A 23,314-nucleotide genomic window follows, 5' to 3' on the forward strand; every position below is an offset into this window, starting at 1 on the left:
GATAGGTGTGGGCATCAGGACTCTTTTTACGTGACTGTGACCTTGTGTGTGCTTACCGTGTGTCGCTTGGTAATATGTCTTCGCAATTGGACCCCGTAGTAACGCTGTCCCAGTTGGCTGTGTTCATGTATGGTTAAATGATAATTGAACTTGAATTGAATTGACAATGTCCATATCCTGCCATTTTACTCATATTCATAATTCTGTCTTGCTTCTTTATTGTATTTGCTTCTACCACCACCCCAAACAGTTCATTCCAGGCACCCGCCACTCACTACATAAAAAAAAACTTGCCTCATACATCTCCTTTGAAATTACTATCTCTCACCTTAAATCCATGCCCTCTGGTATTAGATATATCAACCCTTGGAAAAAGATATTGTCTGTCTACTCTGTCGATGCTTCACATAATCTTATAAACTTCTGCAGGATTATTCCTCTGTCTTCACCACTCCAGAGAAAGCAACGCGATTCTGTCCCACCTCTCATTATAGCATGTGCTCTCTAATCCAGGCAACATCCTGGTAAACCTCTTCAGCATCCTCTCCAAAGCCAAATTTCATATAATTGCTTAGAAATTCAGTTGTAGTTGAAAATCAATATAGATTACCAAACTGGAATGTGACAATGAATATTTCTACGTCATTTTAATACCAATTTCACCAAGACCTCTTCGGAGAACCGTACCTCCTTCATTAACGAGAAAGCTCAGCAGAGGATGTTCCTCTTACAGTATTTGGCAAAATCCCATCTTTCTCTGAACAGCCCAGTGCAATTCTCCACTGCCATCATCGAGAGCATCCTCACATCAGCCATGACTGTCTGGTTTGTTGCAGCATCCTCTCACAGTATATGAAAACTACAGAGAACTGTCAGGTCAGTAGAAAAGAGTTTATCATCACTGCGGGACTTGTATGTGTGCAGGACAAAGAAGCGGGCAAGAAAATCATTGCAGCACTACCCACCCTACGAATGGCCTTTTCCAAAATCTCCCTTCTGGAAAGACCTATTAAAACAAAAACTTCACGGTATCTTAAAAGTTTCTTCCCCCAGGCAGTTAATCTGATTAATTATTTTAGTTAGCCCTTCCCCAACCCCTCTATCTGTTACCCCCGTCACTGCTCTGCACTGAAAACACTTTCAGCTTTTTATAATGCTGTTTACGTTGTACATACATGCTGGTGCTTACAATCTGTATTTATGCACATTTATCCATATCTATACTTTAACCTCTAATTCTATCTTTATATAATTCTTTATTTTTATAATTGTTGAATGCTGTGTTTGTTGTATAGAAACATAGAAAATAGGTGCAGGAGTAGGCTATTCGGCCCTTCGAGCCTGCACCGCCATTTATTATGATCATGGCTGATCATCCAACTCAGAACCCCCCCCCCCCCCCGCAGCCTTCCCTCCATACCCCCTGATCCCCGTAGCCACAAGGGCCATATCTAACTCCCTCTTAAATATAGCCAATGAACTGGCCTCAACTGTTTCCTGTGGCAGAGAATTCCACAACCTGACCAATGGAAATTCCTAATACATGTAACCATACAGAATGATAAAGTCGATCCTTGGTTCTTCTCCTAATTCTTAGGCTTGATTTCCTGATGCCAGTTCTGTCTGATTTCCACCCCTATACCCAGCTACCACCACCAGTTCCTGATTCAAGATTAAAGTTTACTGATCATTATTATCATTACGTGGGTAATCATGGTATTTCCATGACCATGATTGTTCTTGGCAAATTTTTCTACAGAAGGTGGCTTGCCATTGCCTTCTTCTGGGCAGTGTCTTTACCAGACAGGTAACCCCAGCCATTATCAATATTCTTCAGAGATAGTCTCCCTGGTGTCAGCGGTCACATAACCAGGACTTGTAATGTGCACCAGCTGCTCACATGGCCACCCACCACCTGCTCTCAGGGCTTCACGTGACACTGATCAGGAGGGGGGGGGCTAAGCAGATGCTACACCCTGCCCAAGAGTGACCAGCAGGCTAGCGGAGGAAAGGAAGTAACTCCATCCCACTACCCAGTGCTCTAACTTTTTCCTTCAGCCCCCAGCCTCCAGTGGACTCAGATTCTGCTTGCAGACATTGGCTTCAAAATTCCCTGGAGGATCCTCTCTCCAGTTATCAGTCCTGGTAAACCTATTCCATCAAACCCTGCCTCAGATCACAACAGCGTGCCAGAAGATCTTCAACTCCAAAGTATGCACCAAGGTCTGGAGCGCTCTGAGATGTAACAGTGTCATGCTAACTCCTATGCTACAGTGGTGTCCCATTTCTGACCCTATGTTGTACAGTCTGTGCTATAAAAATGCATCCATCTGCTCTTCAATTCTCTCCGATGATCAAGCCTCCACAAACCTCCAGGGTACAAGGTGAGGGGAAACTTTTTCACTCAGAGGGTGGTGCGAATGTAGAACAAGCCAGCGGTGGGTGTGAGTTCAGTTGTAATGTTTAAGAGAAGTTTGGACAGGTTCATGCTGCAGGAGAGATATGGTCGAGATTCAGGTAGGTGGGTCTAGACAGGGAACCAGCTCGGCACTGTTTCAATATCCTGAAGGGCCTGTGTCTGTGCTGTAATGCTCTATGACTCTATATTATTGGAATTTATTTCCCAAAAGTAATTTTTCCCGGTGTATCATAGCATATGACATTTCCAGGAATGAGTTAAAGGATGTTTATTCAATTGAAGGATTCAAATAATATCCACCGACCACAAGAGCTTCGATCGTGCAGCTTATGGCATCACCTGAACCTCTTGATTGAATTATAGTTTTGTAACTTACCCATGGGAACCTATTATATTCTATCTAGTCATATCCCCTCTTGTTAAAAGAGGCTTTTTAAAGCTTATTTTGGCCTATTATTTTAATACTTTCATCTTTGTTCAGATTAAATCTCTCGAAAGGAAGAACTCAGCTTTCACGTGGTCTCTGTTTAATGCACGCAGATTTTGGATCCAGTATCTTGTTCCAGCACTAATTCATTTTGATCACTTCATCTGCGCGGCAGAACTAGCTTCAGAGAAAATGTCTTCCACTTAGCATCGAGAAGCCATTTACTGATGCAGCGGGAGCATGAGCAGTCCAGTGAATTAATCTCTGGGGTTTTGTAATTGGTATATTGAGAACGACCTGTGAATTTAATCTGATTAGTTAACGTCAATGTTTGGGACCATGGTTATGGTGCTACTGATACTGCCCGAACAGCCATTATGTTATGACAAGGACATTCTTTCCATTATAGTGGCATGAATCTGCTCTGCTTTTAGATCTGGAGATCTACAGAGCCAATTGATTACTGGATCACAAGACACAGGAGCAGATTTAGGCCATTTTCCCCATCGAGTCTGCTCCGCAATTTCATCATGGCTGATTTATTTTCCTTCTCAACCCCATTTCCCCTGCTTTCTTCCAGTAACCTTAGACGTGCTGACTAATCAAGAACCTATCATAACTCTGCTTTAAAAATACCCAATGAATCAGCCTCCACAGCTGCCTGTGGCAACGAATTCCACAGATTCACTACACTCCAGCTAAAGAAATCCCCCCCCCCCATCTCTGTTCTAAATGGACATATTCCAGGGTTCCCATTCTGGGGTCTACAGAGCCCTTGATTAATGGTAGGGGTCTATGGCTTAAAAAAAGGTGGGGGTCCCTGCTTTGTTCTGAGATTGGGTGCTCTGGTTCTAGACTCCCCAACTGTAGGAAACATCCTCCCCACATCTACTAGACGTAGGCCTTCCAATATTCAAAATATTTCAATGAGCACCCCCCCCCCAACCCTGCCATTCTTCTGACCTCCAGTGAGGAAAGACCCAGAGCCTTCTAAAGCTCTTTGTACCTTTACCCTTTCATTCCCAGAATCATTCATGTGAACCTCCTCTGAATCCTCTCCAATGCCAGCAGATTAAGTATTATTGATGATATCTTCCTTTGCGAGTACAGGCAAAGACAAAATGAAGAGCCAGTACATAGTAGGTCCTCTACCTGCCGATGGGTGAATTCTCGGATGGTGCTGAATTTAGCAATGTCATTATAGAACAAATAACATTACTGCACAGTACAGGCCTTTCAGCCCACAATGTTGTGCCGACCTTTTAACCTACCCTAAGATCAATTTAACCCTTCCCTCCTACATTGCCATATCAAATCACCTTGTGTAGCATAAAAAAACTTTTGAAAAATGTGATGATATCTCACCATCATTTTGCAAAAGTATCTTCCTTTGTTTTTAATCAGAAACAAAAAAAGTAATGATGATATGCCTCTATTTTTCCCATAAACGAGTGATAAGCAAGGCTCTTTCTCCTGCTGTAAAACTGGGTTCCTCTTCTCATTAATACCATTGGGCAGGAGGTACAGGAGCCTTAGGTCCCACACCTTCAGATTCAGGAACAGTTATCACCCTTCAATCATCAGGCTCCTGAACAGTGCTGTGGTTCAGAATTGTGTCAGAGATAGGTTTGGGAGAGATGTACAGTATTGAATGAAATCTTAGGGGGAGAGTAAGGGGAGAGAAGCTGCATCATAATTGAATGACTTAACTAAGGGGAATATTTGTAAAAAATATCATTGTCTGAGAAGATGAAGAGATATGATATATTTTGGGATTCACGTCAAGAGATCCCTCAAAGTCACCGCTCAACTAACAACATTTCAAGAGCCCAATGCCTGTAGCGATCTTCTTGCTCTTTAAAGATGCTCTATCTACTCTTGAAAAAAAATGCCCCACACCCTTCCCAATAACTGTGAATCTAATTCTTTCCAGTGTCCATCAGCAGACAATATCACTGACTACACTCTCTTTGAAATCAATGATTGCACTTTTCCATCCTCCCTCACTCGGCACTGTGGATCATTTTCTGTTTTTCCCATTCCTTTCTTCTTTTCTGGTACCACAGAACAGGAAGATTACAGCACAGTACAGGCCCTTCAGCCCACAATGTTGTGTCAACCTTTAATGTGCTCCGCATCATTCAATCCTTCCCTCCTACATGGCCCATAACCCTCCATTTTTCTCTTATGTCCACATATGCCTATCTAGGAGTCTTTTAAGCATCCCTATTGTTTGTTTGTTTATTTATTTATTTATTGACATATGGCGCGGAACAGGTCCTTCGAGATGCACCACACAGCAATCCCCTGATTTAATCTTAGCCTAATCAAGGAACAATTTACAATGACCAATTAACCTACCAACTGGTATGTCTTTGGACTGTGGGAGGAAATCAGAGCACCTGGAGAAAACCCACACAGTCATGGGAAAAACATACAAGCTCCTTACAGGCAGTGGTGGGAATTGAACCCAGGTTACTGGTACTAAAAAGTGTTTTGATAACCACTAGGCTACCATGTCACTCATTTGTATCAGATTCTAATCACCATTTCCAGCAGTGCATTCCAGGCATCCGCTACTCCCTGTATAAAAAACTACCTCTGACATCTGGCCTAAACTTTCCTCCATTTAACATCAAACAGATCTCCTCCAGTGTTGGCCACCACCACCGTGAAGAAACAGATGTTGCTTGTACTGCTTGTATTTTAATTCTATCAGCCTGAACAAAGTCAGCATCTTTCTCAATATGGATTCCCTCCTGATGTAGATATCCCTTTAGAACTTCAAACCATGGTCCTGCGGCCCACTTCTTAATTACCCATTTTCCATCAAATCCACCTTAGTTTTGAAGTCAAAGGCCATAGATATAATATTGTGCATTGACAATCACTCTGAGTCATAAAGGGTTGAATTGCCACAATGACAATGTCCCATTCTGGGCTCTAAATACGAGCAAATCATTTCCATAGGACCATAAGACATTGGAGCAGAATTGGAGCATTCCGCCCATTGAGTTTGCTCTGGCATTCCCTCATGGCAGATTTATTTTCCCTCTCAACCCTATCTCCTGCCTTCTCCCATAACCTTTGACAATCAAGAAGCTATCAACCTCTGCTTTAAATATACCTAATGACTTGGCTTCCACAGCCATCTATAGCAATTAATTCCTCAGAGTTACCACCATCTTCTCATCCCTGTTCTAATGGGACGTCCTTTTATTCTGAGGCCGTGTCCTCTGGACTAAGACTCAACCACTATTGTAAACATCTGCTGCACATCCTCTGTGTCTTGTGATATTCAACAGACTTCAATGAGATCTGCACCGCACCCCCCCCGCCCATTCTTCTAAACTCCAGTTAGTACGAGCCCAGAGTCATCAAACACTCCTCATTAGTTAACGCTTTCATCATCAGGGAGAGGTTTCTGGTCAAAGGCAGTCCAGAAGCTACCCAATAAAATGCTAATCACTAAACAAAATGGGTGCCACGAGGGTGTAGCGTTTAGCACGACATTATTACAGCTCGGAGTGTTCCAGAGTTCAAAGTTCAAGTCTGGCGCCACTCTGCAAGATGTCTCTGTACGTCCTCCCCATAGAATGCGTAGGTTTTCTCCGGCCCTCCAACAGTCCAAAGAGGAACTGGGTAGGTTACTTGCCCATTGTAAATCATCCTGTGATTGGGTTAGGGTTGAATTGGGTTGCTAGGGCAGCGTGGCTCAAACAGCCAAAGGGCCTAATCTTTGCTGCATTGCTAGCCAGCTATATAAATAAGTAGATGGACAGACAGACAGCTTGATAGATAGATAGATATTCAGATAAATAAATAGATCGATAGATACAGATAGATAGACTGACAGATAGAAAGACTGATCAATAGATAGACTGACAGATAGAAAGTCTGATTGATCGGTAGATAGACAGACAAACAGATAGATAGTTAGGTAGATTGATAGACTGAACGATAGACTGGTAGACAGATAGCTTAATAGGTAGATAGGCAGACAGGTATATAGATAGAGAGACAGATAGACAGACATAGACAGAGAGATAAATAGATAGACAGACAGATAGATAGATAAATGGATAGATAGACAGGTAGACAGACAGATAGATTGATAATAGTTAAACAAACAGACAAACAAATAAAGCAAATTTTTGTTGCAACTGGAATTTGTTTTGTGGTTGATGAAGGATCAGTCGAGGCGGGTGTAGATATTTACATGTTTGTGCAGTTCTCACCTTCTCATAGTACTTGATCTCATATTCAGTGATGACTCCATTGGGATGCTCCGGTTCCTTCCAGGAAAGATTGACAGTCCTCTGCTGCACACTATCCTTCATTACACCACTAACCTGTGAGGGGGCTATTTGGACAAGTAATATCAATAAGCATTAGACAAACTCCCTCCAAGACTGAAATCAAATGTCAAAACCAATCATTCGCATATCTCTGCAGTTCCATTAAAACACTTCCTATTATTTTCATTTGGGACTTATAAATATTCAAATCAGAGCTCATTAATGTTTATAGCCATAATAGAAATTTAAATTAAAGTGCAAATACAGAAGATGGTTTCATTCAGTGCAACACAAAATAAAAATGATCTGTTTTGAGAGAAAATTATGCAAATTTATTTAAATTCAGGTGGAAAGATACCTGCAGATTATTGTTATAGTAAAGAGGAAAGTATAGTTGCTCCAAAATATGTTTTTTTCTCTCTGCACAAATAAATCTGCATCTCAAAAGTGCCCAACAGCCATTTGTTTTTACTGCTCATTCTAATAATGCTTTCTTAACTTTCTAAAGTGATTGTAATTGTAATGGAAACACGTCTGTGGCAGATGAGAAATGTGCACGATAGCCACTCATCCTTCAGATGGAATTTCTGAAGTGCCCTAGAACAGTATGGCTCAGACTCGTTTGGGGATGGTGGTGTAAAAAGGAGCTCTGGTGCACACCAAGTTCAGAGGCTTGAAAACCAGGGGTCCATCTCTTGTGGGAAACCAGCAACACCTGTAAAAGACAAGACAATCTTCATCTCCCCCTGATAATAAAAGCACTTTGAACTTTGGAGGGAGGAGGAACGAAGAGACCAGATGGAATTTCAGACCCTTTTAAATGTTTCATAAAATTAGAACAGTAGAATTCTGTTTAAAATGAAAACCTTTCAAAAATTGTGTTTAAAAATCGGCTTCATTTCTCATACCTACATCAAAAGTGCAGTGAAATGCATCATTTGCGTCATATGCGATGCACTAGGTAGAGCCTGCAGGTCCTGCCACTGTTTCAGCACTAACACGACAGGTCCACAACCAACTAACCCTGACTGTATGTCTTTGGAATGTGGGAGGAAACTCAGAGGAAACCTACACAGGCACAGGTAGAACGTACAATCGCCTTACAGACAGCGGCGGGAATTGAACCCAATCTGTGACCGCTGTGCTGTAAATTAATTGTATTAACGACTATACTACCATGCTGCCCAGAAGAAAGGAATGAGGACCCATTTAAATGTCTCATGGAATCAGTTGGGTGTAGAATTTTGCATTAACACAAAGCCTTTCTAAATGTACATTTAAAGATTCACTTTATTTGTCACATGTACATTGAAACATCAAAACATACAATGAAATCCGTCGTTTGCATCAAAGACGGAGATGGAGGAGGAGAAGATGGCAGTGCGCGCGGCCACTTTGGTGGTGGTGTCTGTTATCTGTCAAGTAGGGTGCCGTGCACAATCCTGATTTGATGGAGACAGACGTGAGAGTACGGAGGAACATCTGGAAAACTTCTGAAATGCCTGCTTCGCTGCCGCTGCTACTGTGTGGTAACCGGAACCTCCAGAGCAGAGGGCCCCGAAATCCTCGGCTTTGCGTGTTTCAGCGGCTGGGGCGAGGTCGAAGGCGCTTGGCAGAGGATGGCGCTCGGGAGGCTGTATCGGAGAGGCTGGTCGGAAGCTTGGAGTTTTCGGACGAATGGACTCAGGGTCAGCTGGGGTCGGCTGCTTCCAAGGTATCGGCAAGTTGACGGTGCCTGGAGGTTTATGGCAGAGAGTTTCTCCCTTTTACCACCGCTATCGGGGACTCGGGAGTCAATCGACTCAGGGACTTTTGAGACTTTATTTACCGTGCCCATGGTTTGTTCTTCATCAAACTATGGTATTGCTTTGCACTGCTGTAACTATATGTTATAATTATGTGGTTCTGTCAGTGTTAGTCTTTGGTCTGTCTTGTTTTCTGTGATATCACTCTGGAGAAACATTGTATCATTTCTTAATGTATGTATGCATTTCTAAATGACAATAAAAGAGGACTGAGTGTTCCCATAATCTAAAATCAAACCACTGAGGATTGGGCTGGGCAGCCTGTAAGTATTGTCACACTTCCAGCACCAACATAGCAGGCTCACAACTCCCAAAACCTCACAACACGTTGGAGGAACTCAGCAGGACAGGCAGCATCCGTGGAAATGATCAGTCAACGTTTCGGGCAGGAAAACTTCGTCAGGACTCAAACCTTTAGCTTTGGTCGCCCAACTACAGGGAAGATGTAAATATGCTTGAAAGGGTACAGAGAAAATTTACAAGGATGTTGCCGGGACTGGAGGATCTGAGTTATAAGGAAAGACCATAACATATAGGAATAGAATTAGGCCATTTGGCCCATCGAGTCCGCTCCACCATTTCATCATGGCTGATCCATTTTTCTTCTTCACCCCAATCTCCTGCCTCAAAGATTGAATGGGTTCGGATTTTATTCCCTGGAAGATGGAAGATTGTGAGGGTATTTGACAGAGGCATACAAAATTACGAGGGGTGTAAATAGGGTAATTGCAAGCAGACTTTTTCCACTGAGATCAGTTGAGACTGCAACCAGAGGTCACTGCTTACGGGTGAAATGTGAAAAGTTCAAGGGGAACAGGAGGAGTTCCTGCAACTCAGTGGGTTGTGAGAGTGTGGGACAAACCGCTAGCACAAGTGGTGCATGCAAAGTTTAACAGAAGTTTGGATGTACATGGATAGTAGGGGGTATGGAGGGCTATGGTCCAGGTACAGGATCAGCATTGGCTAGATGGGCCAAAGGACCTGTTTCTCTGCTGTATTTTGCTATGGCTCTACCACATATGCGAGGAAACTGGAACACCCAGATGAAATCCATGCAGTCACGGGGAGATCGTACAGACTCTTAACAGAAAGCGGTGGGAATTGAACCTAGATCGATGATTGATGGCCCTGTAAGACAAAGTGCTAACCATTACACTACCGTGCACCCTGGTCTTTTGGGCTTCAATTGAATTCTATCTAGGTATTGCTAATACAATCGTTCACCAACCTTCTTCCAAGTACACATGCAATTATTTCAAGAAATAAAATTAGATATTGTATTCATTAAATACTAATTATGTGCTTTGTTATAACAGATGTTTAAAGTGAATGAATTATAATGCTGTATAATTATTCTAAATTGCTCACATGTTTGGTTACAATACTATGCAAAGAATAGCATTTACTTCTACAAGAGTTTTTGCAGATGCTGGAAATCCAGAGCAACATACACAAAACACTGGATGAAATCACCAGGTCAGGCAACACCTATGGAAATGAATAAACAGTCGACATTTTGGCAGTAGAGGAGGCCATGTTGTACTGGGAACGGGAAGTGGAATTACAATGGAGGGGGCCATGTCTTTTGTGGCAGACAGAATGAAGGTGTACTCATTTAACCCAATATGTCCAGAGAAGGATGGAGAAAAAGAAGAAAAGATGGAAAGAGAAGCTAATAAAGCATTATTTTTCCTGAAAAATTCAGTATTATCCCCAGACAGGAATGACATTCACAGTGATATTTTAATTTACAAAATAAAGAATGGATTCCAGTTAATCGGGATATATTTTGGCCCAATTAAGCGGCTAACTCAATCAGCCAATGTTTCATGGAAATAGTTAAAATGATATAAAAAAGACAAAAACAGAAATAAATACTGTATTTAAATGATATACAGAACAAATGAGAACACTACCAATAGTACTGTAAAACTGTATTATAGTTATCGACAGAAATTCATCCAGTGTATGCAATGAACAAAATCAGTGCTGTCACTAATTGTCTTCATACAATGCTGCATCCTCCAAATTTTCATTTTTATTGTAACATTCAAGGAAACTGTCGATACCTCCAAATTCTTTGTAGTTTAACTTGTTGAAGTAGTGAAATCCTGGCCATTTCTGGCAACTCCAAGCCTGAATGCTTGAACCGCAGTGAGAAAACAGTTTGGATTTGTCTTACTGCTTATTTCTTGCCAACTATCAGTGAGAAAAACTATTGCTTTTTGAATAAAAACACACACAACTGGTGTTATTTAACAGCTGTTCGACGTAAGCACGTTGTAGCGTCTGAAGGCCATACAAGTGCCCGTGACCGACGCTAGTTAGAACTTGTTTGGCAACGGTCTCCTGCCTCAGTTAGGCAGCATGGTGTCACAAAGAAACATAGAGAATCAACGGCAATTTTCTCCATTAGTTTTTGTTTTTCAAGATTTGTCCCAAGCAAGCAGCTTCTCTGACTAACCGATGGCCCGACTAAACGGAATTCACTGTATTTCCTCAATTATTTAAAATCTAAGCTTGTATGTGAATTTTGACAATCACTTGTTCCCTATCCAAATCAAAGAGCAACATACACCAGAAGCAAGGTTATTTTTAATCAATTCTGGCCATGTACACTTAATAACAAAATAAAACCCCATAATAATGTTAGTGGTTCCCCTGGGAATAATTTTTTTTTATATAGAAAACTGGAATAGACATAATTCAAGAAACAAAATTTAAGAGGTGATTTAAGAGGTAAATTTGTACTCCAGGGAGCGTGAAGTGCAGAATCAAATATCGCTGTGATGATTGTACGCTCTAGTATCAATTGTTTGGTGAAAATAAAGTATAAAGTATAAAACAACTGCCACAGTATAAAGTGAGAAATTTTGCCTTGCTGGAATGAACCAAGCCTGTTCTTTTAAACCCAGGAGATTCTGCAGACGCGGGAAATCCAGAGCAACGCACACAAAATGCTGGAGGAACTCAGGCGCTCAGGCAGCATCAATGGAAGGGAATGAACAGCCGTTGTTTCGGGGTTTCTTGGACTCACTTTCCAATAAAAAAGACAGCATTAAAATTCTGACAGTATTAAAACTCTGTCAAGAGTGTGACATTTGTTGGGGAAAAACACACCCACAAATGCAAAGTTAGCATTCATTTGAAGAGGACTAGACTATAAAAGCAAGGACGTAATGTTGAAACTTTATAAAGCACTGGTGAGACCTCACTTGGAGTATTGTGAGCAGTTTTGGGCTCTTTATATTAGAAAGGATGTGCTGAAACTTGAGAGGTTCCCGAATGGAGGTTCCATAAGATGATTCCAGGATTGAATGCAAACACGAGGAAATCTGCAGATGCTGGAAATTCAAGCAACATACACAAAATGTTGATGGAATGCAGCAGGCCAGGCAGCATCCATAGGAAGAAGCACAGTCGACGTTTCAGGCTGTGCTTCTTCCTATGGATACTGTCTGGTCTGCTGCGTTCCACCAGCATTTTGCGTGTGTTCCAGGATTGAATAGTTTGTCATATGAAGAGTGTTTCATAATGAGAATCAGAATCAGGTTTATTTATCACCGGCATGTGACGTGAAATTTGTTAACTTAGCAGCAGCAGTTCATTGCAATACATAATATAGAAGGAAAAAGAACAAAATAAAATAATAAATGAAATAAAAATAATAAATAAGTAAATCAATTACAAAACAGGTGTCCCCCGCTTTTCAAACGTTCGCTTTACGAAACCTCACTGTTATGAAAGACCTACATTAGTACCGTTTTCACTTTCAGAAGGTGTTTACACTGTTACGAAAAAAAAGCAGCACGCGATAAAAAAATTCAGCGCGCGAAAAAAGGCAGCGCGTGCCCTGAGCAGCCGCTCTCCCCCGGATTCGGAACGGCATTGCTTTAACACGTGCCTGTGAGCAGCCGTTTGCAAGATGAGTTCTGAGGTATTGGAAAAGCCTGAAAGAGCTTGTAAGGGTGTTACACTTAGTGTAAAGCTGGACATAATTAAGCGTTTTGATCGTGGTGAACGAAGTAAGGACAAAGTGAGTTTGGCTTGTGGAAGCTGACGAAGATGATGTTGAAGAGGTTTTGGCATCCCATGACCAAGAACTGATAAATGAAGAGCTGATGCAATTGGAAGAGGAAAGGATAACAATCGAAACCGAATGCAGTAGCGAGAGTGAAGCAACTACCTGAGATTTTCGATGTAATGATAAAGTACGACTTTAATTTTGAAAGGGTATGTAGGTTTAGGAGATATTTGCAAGATGGTTTGAGTCCTTACAAAGTACTGTATGATAGAAAAATGCGTGAGGTTCAGCAGTCAAGCAAGCCTTCCACATCAGCCACAGCAGATGACGAACCTCGACCCTCAACATCGAGGCGGGCAGTCATAGGAGAAGATGAGCTGCCTGCTCTAATGGAAATAGACCACGAGATGACACCCCATTGTCCCACCACCCCAACACCCGGGCCGTGGACAGATACTGTACCAATTCGCGGAGAATGCAGCAGTAGCCGAGAGGCACACAGCACACCTTTAAAAAAAAGCCGAAATAAACATGCTAGTTGATTAGGTGCCGCCCCACACGTAAGTGTCGGCCCAGATCAAAGGCGATGCAATCGGCAATCGGCTCTGATCTGGGCCGACAATTACGTGCCGAGTGGCACCTAATTAATTAGCATGTTTATTTCGGCTTTTTTCTTAAAGATGTGCTGGATGCCTCCTGGCAACCGCTGTACCCCTGCGTGCTTCGCAGCAATGTATCGGTCGGTGGCCTGGAGGGTGGGGGCCACTGCACCAGCCAACCTGCGACGACTCAGCCTAACACACCATCATCAGTGTGCTCCGCGCCCTCCCAATTTCAGTAAGTGATACTACAGTGTACATACATTATTTCTACTTTATATCGGCTGTGTATTTTTACGTGTTATTTGGTATGATTTGGCAGCTTCATAGCTTAAAGGTTACTGGAGAGCACTTGCGCCGTGTTTTTGCCAACAACGCTTGTGTGAGATTTTCTGCCGACGGCGCTTGCGTGAGATTTTCACTCCGGAAAACAGTGCAGTAATGATTGTATTTCTACTTTATATTTCTAAAGTATTTCTACTTTATATAGGCTGTGTATTTATCATATCATTCCTGCTTTCACTATCCGTTACTGTTATTTTAGGTTTTATGTGTTATTTGGCATGATTGGGTAGGTTATTTTTGGGTCTGCAAATGCTCACAGAATTTTCCCATATAAACAAATGGTAATTGCTTCTTTGCTTTACGACATTTCGGCTTACCAACCATTTCATAGGAACGCTCTACCTTCGGATGGCAGGGGAAACCTGTACACATATATTGAATAGATTTTAAAATGTGGAAAAAAACAGAAATATTGTATATTAAAAAAGTGAAGTAATGTCCAAGAGTTCAATGTCGGATTAGGAATCGGATGGCAGAGGGGAAGAAGCTGTTCCTGAATCACTGAGTGTGTGTCGTCAGGTTTCTGTACCTCCTACCTGATGGTAACAGTGAGAAAAGAGCATGCCCTGGGTGCTGGAGGTCCTTAATAATAGACGCTGCCTTTCTGAGACACTGCTCCCTGAAGATGTCCTGGGTACTTTGTAGGCTAGTGCCCAAGATGGAGCTGACTAGATTTACAACCCTCTGCAGCTTCTTACAGTCCTGTGCAGTAGCCAGCCCCCCATTCCAGACAATGATGCAGCCTGTCAGAAAGGTCTCCTTTCTGTATGTGCTTCTATAGCACAACTAGAGAAGTTTTTGAGTGTATTTGTTGACATGCCAAATCTCTTCAAACTCCTAATTAAGTATAGCCGCTGTATAGCTGAAGGCTCTAGGCCTGTGTTCACTAGAATTCAGAAGAATGAGGGGTGACCTCATTGAAAACTATCAAATAGTGAAAGGGTTTGAAAGAATGGACGTGGACAGGATGCTTCCTATGGTGGGAGAACCTAAGCCTCAGAATAGAGGGGCATCCTTTTAGAATGGAGATGAGGAAGAATTTCTTTGGCCAGAGAGTGGTGAATCTGTGGAATTCTTTGCCACAGGAAGCTGTGGAGGCCAAGTCTTTAAGTATACTTAAGGCAGAGGTTGATAGATTCTTGATTGGTCATGGTTTTAAGGGATACAGGGAGAAGGCAGGAAACTGGGATTGAAAGAAAAATTGGATCAGCCATGATAAAAATGGTGGAGCAGACTCAATGGATCAAATGACCTAATTCTGCTCCTGTATCTTGTGTTATTATGATTAATACTATTTCATAGCAATACTTTTCAAAGAGAGTGCTTATTTTATTTAATTAATTTAGAGGGCCATGAAACAGGCCCTTTCAGCCCAATGGGCCATGCTGCCCAGCAACCCATGTATTTAACCCTAGCCTCATCACAATGACCAATCAGCCAACCAACCCATGCGTCTTTGGACTGTGGGGCGGGGGGAAGAGGAGCACCTTAAGAAAACCCAGGTGATCACAGGGAGGACGTACAAACCCCTAAGAGTTTGGAACTGAAACTCTGGAATTGAACTCTGAAGTCCGATGCCCCAGGCTGTAAGAGTTTCACGCTAAGTCTGTGGAAGGAAATGAATACTCCATATTTCAGGCCGAGATCCTCCAACAAGACTGGAAAGGAAGGCAACAGAAACCAGAATAAGAAGGTAGTGGAGAGGAAGGAATGCAGGCTGGCAGGGGATGGGTGAGACCAGGTGAAGGGGAAGGTGGGTGGTTGGGGAGAGGGATGAAGTGTAAGGTAATAGGGCTCAGGAAGAAGGAACCTGATAGGACGGGAAGGAGGAAGAAAGGGAAAGAAAAGGGCAAGGCAGAGGGAGGTGATAGGCAGGCGAGCAAAAGGGCTGAGGGGGGAACCAGAACTGAGAATAGAAAAACCACAGTTGTTAGTGCAATACTATCACAGCTCATGGTGTCGGAGTTCAGAGTTCAACCCCAGCGCTGTCTGTAAGGAGTTTGTTTGTTCTCCCTGGTGACCATTGGGTTTCCTCCCACCGTCCCAGGTTAATTGGGCATTGGAAATTGCCAAGTGATGTGGTAGAGTTAAATCGGTGGGTTGTTGGCTCATTGGCCGGAAGGGCCTGCATCTCGAAATAAATTTTAAAAAATTAAAAATTCCTAGGCTACTGTGGCTGCCCCGTGCTCAGAGGATGGTGGGTTTGAAGATTCATTTCTCCCAATCAATAATTTGATGCAAATGTTTTAATTTTCTCACCACTTACTGTAGCTTCGATTGAAGTTAGTCTGTGCCAGTGGTGTCGTGGTAACCTGCACCCAGACTTTGGAACAAGAGTTCATGGGCTGGAACCCAGCCAGCTCCCTGCACGCTTTCCAACCATGCCAGGTTGAGCGTTGAGATAGCAACCAGGCCTCATCGAACAGACAATCACTAAAGAAACAGCAAGGTTTCCGTCTGATGTGCCAAGCAAGGCCTGGGGAGAAACTTTACTTTATACCTTTACCATTGAAGTAGACAATAACTGTCTGCTTCAGTTATCCCGTGGGTTTAAGAGGTTTGAAATTACCTGTAGATCACTACACAGTATCCCTAACACTCTCCCACTGCCTTCACCTCCCCTGAGACTGGAGCACGCTCTTGAGTTGCTCATTTAATCTCCATTGCTACAGCTACCATCATCCGTCCTTGGTGACAGCTGCCAATTTTCTCCCAGAGATTTATGACCCAATGACCTGTAATACATTTTAAGTTCATTTCCTATGCTGTGGGCACGTTGTCAATGACAGAGACTCCGTGCTGTAATTGAAATACTTGCTGCAGACCACTTACTCACTTGTTCACATCAATTACAGGGCTGTTAACACAGGCAGCCGCAAGTAAAGTGTAAAAACAAAGAGAATTCAATGTTGACTCAACAATTTAATACCAATTAATTTAAGCGTTTCCCTAATCAGAAAATCCAAAAGATTCCATTAGCAACCCTTTGCGTTTCATAGCGTATGAGAAACTGTTTAGCATCATTCTGCATGGTTCTTGCCAGCTGGATCACTCAACAGAGACTGGCACGGCAGCCACCCCTTGTGAAAAAAATCGTTTTTGTGTCTGGCCACTAATTGACGCAAGGAAGTAATTGCCTTCAGACAGCGATGTCAGCAGCTTAACACCAGGAACTATTGGCCACTGACGCTCTGAAGCAGTGGCCTGTGAAGCCAAGATGAAAAGATTTTCTTTGCTTCTAAAATGACAGTCACAATTTTAAACAAAAAGATTCTAAGTGGTTTCCAAAAGATGAAAGGTGGGAAATGTTATTCCAAAGACATATGGGTTAGGGTTAGTAAGTCGTATGCATGCTGTATTGACACTAGAAGCATGGAGCCACTTGCAGGCTAATTCCCACATATCTTTCGACTGTGTTGGTCATAAATGCAAACAAAGCATTTCACTGTATGTTTCAATGTACAGCACTGTGCAAAAGTCTTAGGCACATATATATAGCTAGGATGCCTAAGACTTACACAGTGCTGTAGCAATTTTATGCATTGCACTATACTGCCTCAAAAAAAAAACAAATTTTATGACACATGTGAGTGATGATAAACCTGATTCTGCTCTGGGTCTCTATTGTGGACTGACAGTGGGAAGGGGCAGGGAGAGGGGAATCACGGTTGGGAAAATAGGAAGGGAGAGGGGAGGGAGCAGGAAGCACCTAAGAAACATTCTATAATGATCAATAAACCAATGATTTGGAATCAAACAACCTTGCTTGGTGTCTCAGGGCTGGATGTGCCACCCCCACTCGACACTTCTCCTCTGCCACCCATCCCATACCCTTCCCGCGGCGCTCCACCCTTGCCATTCCCAACATCCTTTGCTCCCGCCAGATTTACAAACTCGCTCTCCACTCCACATTGACGAATACAGTACTATGGAAAAGTCTTAGGCATCCCAGCTATTTATGTACCTGCCAAAGATTTCTGCACAGTGCTATACGTGACAAATAAAGCTAATCTTTAATCTTTTCATCTTTAATCTTTATTAAAGTAAATATGAAAAAAACAGCACTATCCTTGACCTTTTAGTTAAAACAACAGCTGCTGTGAAAGGGAAGTAAGAGAGGAACTCCCATTTATAGCAGCAAATCAGAGAATTTGTCCAGAATTATTCTTGGTTATCCTGTGTGTAATAGGATTTATTTAGTTGGGCTGAAAGTAGGGTGGATTTGACACAGGCCTGGTGATGGATTCGGCTCGGATTTTGCACAGACAAGATTGAAAGTGACCTGAGTATTTCTCTCTGTTTCCTAAATTTAAGTTTGTTTTTTTTTCCTCACATATTGATAAGAGTTCAGCGTTCTACACTGGGAATCTCTCTTCTCAGTTCTTATTTAAACACTTGTAGCCGTTCCACAGGGTCTATACAAAGTCATAGCAGTAAACAAAAATTGCACATCTAATATCAATTTTTAAATTTCACATTGATTTACATATAAATAGCTTGAATTTGGGCATTCAGGATGCCATTGCCATGAACTCACAGTTCGAGAACTATTCAAGACTACAGTGTATCTAGCATGGCCAATTATCCCAAGAATGCGCCATGTTTCCTTATGGAGGCAAAGGGGGGCGTCCCCGTTAATTAATTCTTCATCCTTCAACATTCCACACGATGCCACAGGATTTTCATGCTGCGTGGTCCCTTCTCCATCCTGGCCACGGTTGCAATTTTAAGATACTTTCCAAACCCATTAACCACCCTGAACTATAAAGTACTGAGAGAAAATTAAATGGAAAATAATGTCATAACTTGCAGATGCTGATAATCTGGAGCAACACACACACACACACACACACACACACACACACACAATGCTGGAGGAACTCAGCAGGTCAAGCAGCATCTATGGAGAGGATTAAATAGTTAACATTTTGGCAGCAGAGACGGCCATGTTGGAATGGAAATGGGAAGTGCAATTACAATGGGGGGGGAGGGAGGCCATGGGGAAAGGCTGCCTTTTGTGGCAGACGAAGCATTTAGCCCAGTATGTTCAGAGAAGGGTGGAGAAGAAGAAGAAAAAATTGGAAGGAAAAGCTAATAAAGCAGGTCAGGTAGCATCTATGAAGAGGAATAAACAGTTGATATTTCAGGATGTTACACTCTTCATCAAGATCTTTGATAAAGGTTCTGACAAACAAAAATTTCTCAAATCTCAAACGGAAGTAAACAATAGTTTATTCTGTGCAGGAGTCTTTTTAAACATGGACAGAGGGCAACACAGAACGTTTTAGAGAAGAACTTCAGAGCTTAGCGGCAAAAGAGACAGCCAATGGCGATGCAATTGAAATCACTGATTCCAAGGATGCCAACATCAAGGAAGTGTAGCGATTTAGGTATTTTTTTCATCTGTCCATAAGATGGTTAGGAAACCTTCATTATAGATACCGTGGTGCATCCTATGCATCTGAAGTGATCACAAGGTTTATGGCTGATAAACTATTATCCAATGGCCCCCCTGTAAATGCAGAAAATCTGTAAAGACTCCGGTGAAGAGCATCCAGGCTGTTGCATCACCACCAGGTATGGAGGGGCCACTGTTTCTTCCCTTTTGCCATCATATCCATGAACCTGTGAACACTACCTCATTATTTTGCTTTTCTGCACAATTAATTTTTTTAATATATTCTTATTGTAATTTACAGTCATGCTTATATATTGCCTAGTACTGCTGCTGCAAAAAAACAACAAATTTCACGACATATGTCAGATTTTGATTCTGAGAAACCCAAACACAACCTGAGTTTTGGGCGATTTAAACTCCCAGCCAGATTGACAAGGTCAGGGTGTCAGGGCCGGATGCTCCATGAGCTCTACTCGTCTCTGCGCTGAACTGAGTCAGTGACTAACTGAACACTGGGGATTGAACACTGAATTGGCTGCAGTGATTGCCAACTCACTCTTGTCCTCCTCTTCAGTTCCAAATGCTATTCGCTCACTTTTATTGTTTGTTTTCTCCTGGCATTCAATAGTCCTCTTTTTTGTTTTAATAGGCTCTAATGGACTCTATTTCTTTATTTTGTGGCTGCCTGGTAAAGTATAAAGTACACGTCCTCAAGGTTGTATGAAGTATACATACTTTGATAATAAATGTACTTTGAACTTTGATCAAGGGTCTGTTTATCTGAACCCACCACAAATCCACTTTTCCTATTTTAGATATGGCACAGCATGTGAGGTGTTTTGCATATATTTAAATCACTTATCATTTTGACATTTTAACAGTTTCGACAGGAGTCAGTTGAGCAGAGGATCTCATTAACAGGTAACTCAGCAAGTCAATGTTGCAGAACATGATATAACTGTTATACTTGTACTAAACCACCTGTCTCCACAAAACCATCTATGGCTGTAGAGAGACATTTGAAATTGTAATGGCAACCCTGGGCCCTATATTAAAGGTCAAAGTATTTAGGAAATGCACTTGGTCTGGGCCCAGGTAAGAATATATTATTAAAAGGACACTCAAGGGATTTGCAGTGTTGCTTTGAGCCCCCGTGCTGGTTTCAGTAAGCAATCCTGCCACAGGACAAAGAACGGCAGGTGATCCAGTTGCTGGTTAGATGTTAATTTTGTGCAGGATGCCTCATCCTAATGTGTGTATGGGCCAGCACAAAGCCATGACCTCCCCACCATTGAGCCCATCTACATGGAGCACAGCCGTAAGAAAGCACCATCCATCATCAAAGACCCCCACCACCCAGTGTCATGCTGTCTTCTCACTGCTGCCATCAGGCAGGAGATACAGCAGCCTTAAGTTCCACACTCCTGGTTTTGGGAATAGCCATTACCCTTCAACCATCAGGCTCCTGAACAAGTGCAGATAACTTCACCCAACTCAACTCTGAAATGATTCAACAAACTATGGACTTACTTTCAAGGACTCTGCGACTCGTGTTCTCAATTAACCAGTCAGTAAATATTTCTACTTCTTTGTATTTCAACAATTTGTCTTCTTTTACACTTTAGTTATTTGTCGTTGTGTGTAGTTTTTAATTGATTCTGTTGTATTTCTTTGTTCTACTGCGAATGCCCACAAGAAAATGGATCTGCAGGTAGTATATGGTGACATGTATGTACTTTAATAATAATAAATTTACTTTGAACTTCGAACATCAGATGATCCAGTTGCTGGTTAGATGCTAATTTCCTGCAACATGCCTCACCTTAATGTGTTACACCACAGCGTAGCCCCATCACCAAACCAAGTCTCTGGTGCCACGACAAATGTTTTTGTGGACATTCTCATTGGGATCCCTGCTTAGGAAAATTCCTGTCCAAAGGTCGTTTTTTTTAACAAATTTCAATAAACTAGATTTAAATAATACTGGAAGTCTGGTAGTTTTCCAAATAGTGCTCTGTGTCAGATGAGGCTCCATAGTAGATGTGAAAGGGTTAACATATGAGGAAAGTTTGATGGCTCTGGGCCTGTACTCACTGGAATTTAGAAGAAGGAGGGGGAATATCACACTGAAATCTATCGAATCTTGAAAGGGCTAGACAGAGTGGATGTGGAGAGGATGTTTCTCATGGTGGGTGATCCTAGAATCAGAGGGCACAGATAGAGTGGATGTGGAGAGTATGTTTCCAATAGTGGGTGAGCCTAGAACCAGAGGGCACAGATAGAGTGGATGTGGAGAGGATGTTTCCCATAGTGGGTGAGCCTAGAACCAGAGGGCACAGCCTCAGAGTAGGACGTCCCATCAGAACAGAGATGGGGAAGAATTCCTTTAGACGGAGGGTGGTGGATCTGTGAAATTCATTGCTATAGACGGTTATGGAGGCCAAGTCATTGGATATATTTAAAGTGCAGGATGATAAGTTTTTGATTAGTAGGGGGTGAAAGGAATAGGGAAGAAGACAGAGGGAGAATGGTGTTGAGGAGGATACTAAATGAGGTGCCAAGGTAGCATAGCCGTCATCAGATGCTATCCTAGGGACATCATAAGCTCCGAATTCAATTCCAGCATCCTCTCTAAGAAGGTCCCCATGAGTGGGACGGTTTCCTCTGAGAGGTCCAGTTTCCTCCCACAGTCCAAAGACGTACAGGTCAGCAGGTGAATTGGTCATTGTAAACTACCTGTGATTAGATTGGGATCGAGTGCTGGTGGTGCAGCTCGTTGGTATGAAGTGCCTGTCCTGTGCTGTGCCTCTACATCAGGGGATCCCGACTTGGGATCCATGGCATAAATGAGGCTGGGAACCCCCAGTTTAAATAAATAAATAATAGCAAACATGATGGAATGGCAGAGCAGACCCAATCGGTTGAATAGCTTGATTTTGCTCCGCTACATTATGGTCTAAATGTACATTTCAACTGTGAAAACACGCAATGATCAAAATTGGTTGAGCGTTTTGAGTTAGAAAGAATGGGAAAATGAAAGGCTTATATTTCTGTAACAATTCATCATGTTCCTCTGAAATGTCTCTAAGAGCTTCACAGGCAATGAATTACTTTTGAAATGTAATCATTGGTTTATGCAGGTGAACCAGGGTGAAGTGTTGGTTGAAGATCAGTAACCACAGCAACTGTACTGAAGGTATTTTGCCATGATGAATGAAGTGTGTTATTCAAGAATAGAACACATTGGGCAAAATGTGACTTTTTGCATGCCGCATCAGTGCTAGCATGTAAAGTGCATCTACTGGCAACAGTGAGGGACATGAGGGGAAAAAAAACACGTCTGTTTGATCCCATTTCAGTAATTGTTCCTTCAGTTGGCATCTCCTGCATAGATCAGGAAACTATATATTTCACTTCTTTTATGTCCTTTTACGTTTGTTTTTCATCTTGGATGTGATCCTGGATCTGGCTGAGCCTGCGATATGTAGTTTGGAAACGTAAACACCAGGAATTTTGCAGATGCTGGGAATTCAGGCAACACACATCAAAGTTGCTGGTGAACGCGGCAGGCCAGGCAGCATCTCTAGGAAGAGGTACAGTCGACGTTTCGGGCCGAGACCCTTCGTCAGGACTAACTGAAAGAAGCGCTAATCTCTTACTAGCTCTTCCTTCAGTTAGTCCTGACCAAGCGTCTCAACCTGAAACGTCGACTGTACCTCTTCCTAGAGATGCTGCCTGGCCTGCTGCGTTCACCAGCAACTTTGATGTGTGTAGCTTATATGTAGTTTGGAGATCATTTGGTGTTCTAGCACTCTGCAGTCTCTGAGAGGCAGAGGCAGTGTACGGGAACCTCATGGCGGGCAGGCTGCGGGATGATGTTCAATTTCATTTCGCCATTTAAAGCTTCCATTGTGCACCGATTGAAACATCAAGGCGAATGTGAATGCTTGGAGATGTGTGGTAAACCACGTATATATATTGTAACTGGGTTACCTGTCT

General features: G+C 42.4%; 1 protein-coding gene across 4 annotated transcripts in view; it reads right to left on the minus strand.

The window, feature by feature from the left end:
• The window catches only part of epha7 (eph receptor A7), a 380,177-nt gene that overhangs the window by 82,281 nt on the left and 274,582 nt on the right, over positions 1–23,314 (minus strand). For all 4 annotated transcript variants that reach the window (XM_072251662.1, XM_072251664.1, XM_072251663.1 and 1 more), the window contains exon 6: positions 7,085–7,209. In XM_072251662.1, coding sequence (XP_072107763.1) covers positions 7,085–7,209 — 125 coding nt within the window. The remainder of the gene's footprint in view (positions 1–7,084; positions 7,210–23,314) is intronic.

The sequence above is a fragment of the Mobula birostris genome, chromosome 2, assembly GCF_030028105.1.
Source record: "Mobula birostris isolate sMobBir1 chromosome 2, sMobBir1.hap1, whole genome shotgun sequence".
In the NCBI taxonomy this organism is placed as follows: domain Eukaryota; kingdom Metazoa; phylum Chordata; class Chondrichthyes; order Myliobatiformes; family Myliobatidae; genus Mobula; species Mobula birostris.